General features: G+C 55.9%; 1 protein-coding gene across 1 annotated transcript; it reads left to right on the forward strand.

Annotated features, from left to right (window-relative positions):
* Positions 1–373: 373 nt before the first annotated feature.
* On the forward strand, positions 374–785 carry LOC104515876 (bcl-2 homologous antagonist/killer-like; the record flags this gene model as incomplete). Its single annotated transcript, XM_010160018.1, has 2 exons — positions 374–509; positions 642–785. Coding segments are annotated over 2 exons (280 nt in total), but the record flags the coding sequence as incomplete, so codon positions are not given.
* Between the last annotated feature and the right edge of the window lie 191 nt (positions 786–976).

A 976-nucleotide genomic window follows, 5' to 3' on the forward strand; every position in this document is an offset into this window, starting at 1 on the left:
GATGGGCAGTGCTAGGCTGAGCTTTGCCTTCGGTTTGGATCTGAGATTCCTGAACTGCTGAGCGGTTCCCTCACCGAGAGGTAAGAGGGAGCTGCCAAGCACGAGCACTTGAGCATCGGGTTTGCGTTGTGACAGTCCTGTAGCTCTGTCTTGCCAAAAATGGATTCAAGAGGTGTGTCCATAGGAACAGACTGGTTTCAAAATCAGTTTTCTGAGAACTAATTTATGTTGGATTCTTTTTGTTTCACTGCAAAAGCCCGGTGTTAATACACACAGCACAAACGTAGGCTGAAAACGAAGGAATTGTCTCTTGCCAACTTGGGAAAGGGCGGGCAGTTCCCTTGACTTTTTTTCCCCGTTGTCTCCCTCTCAGAAGACCAGGTGGCAAAGGAGACAGAGGAGGTGTTTCGGAGCTATGCCTTCTACCGCTACCAACAGGAGAGGGAAGAGAGTGGGGAGGAAGTGCCCATGGACCCGGAGATCGTGGAGATACAGCAGGAGCTGAACAGGTAAAACTCTGATACCACATCCCTCGACCCCCTCCTGAACCAGGCTCCTTTAGACACCCACCCCTCAGGTCCTGCTTACCGGGCTTGCTGGGAAGGTGGACCCATCCGTAACGCCGTCTTCCCTCTGGGCAGCACCGGGAGCCAGGTGGGAAGGCGCCTGGCCATCATCGGTGACGACATCAACGAGCGGTACGACGCGGAGTTTCGCCACATGCTGAAATCCTTGCAGCTCACCAAGGAGAACGCCTACGAGTACTTCACCAGAATAGCTTCCAGGTAAGGCCCCTGGCTCCCTCGGCATGGGCTGGGTGCCTTCTCCTGCAGAAGGCCAGGAAAGAAAGGTCAGACGGGTGCAAAGCAGTCAAACCCTCGCCCCCACCCCAGGGCCACTGCCCCCCTGGCTCTGCCCCAGCACACAGACCCTGTCCATTCCAGCTTCACCCGCTCTCCCTGGGTTGAGCTCCCCG

Source organism: Eurypyga helias, unplaced genomic scaffold (genome assembly GCF_000690775.1).
Source record: "Eurypyga helias isolate BGI_N326 unplaced genomic scaffold, ASM69077v1 C15546257, whole genome shotgun sequence".
Classification (NCBI taxonomy): domain Eukaryota; kingdom Metazoa; phylum Chordata; class Aves; order Eurypygiformes; family Eurypygidae; genus Eurypyga; species Eurypyga helias.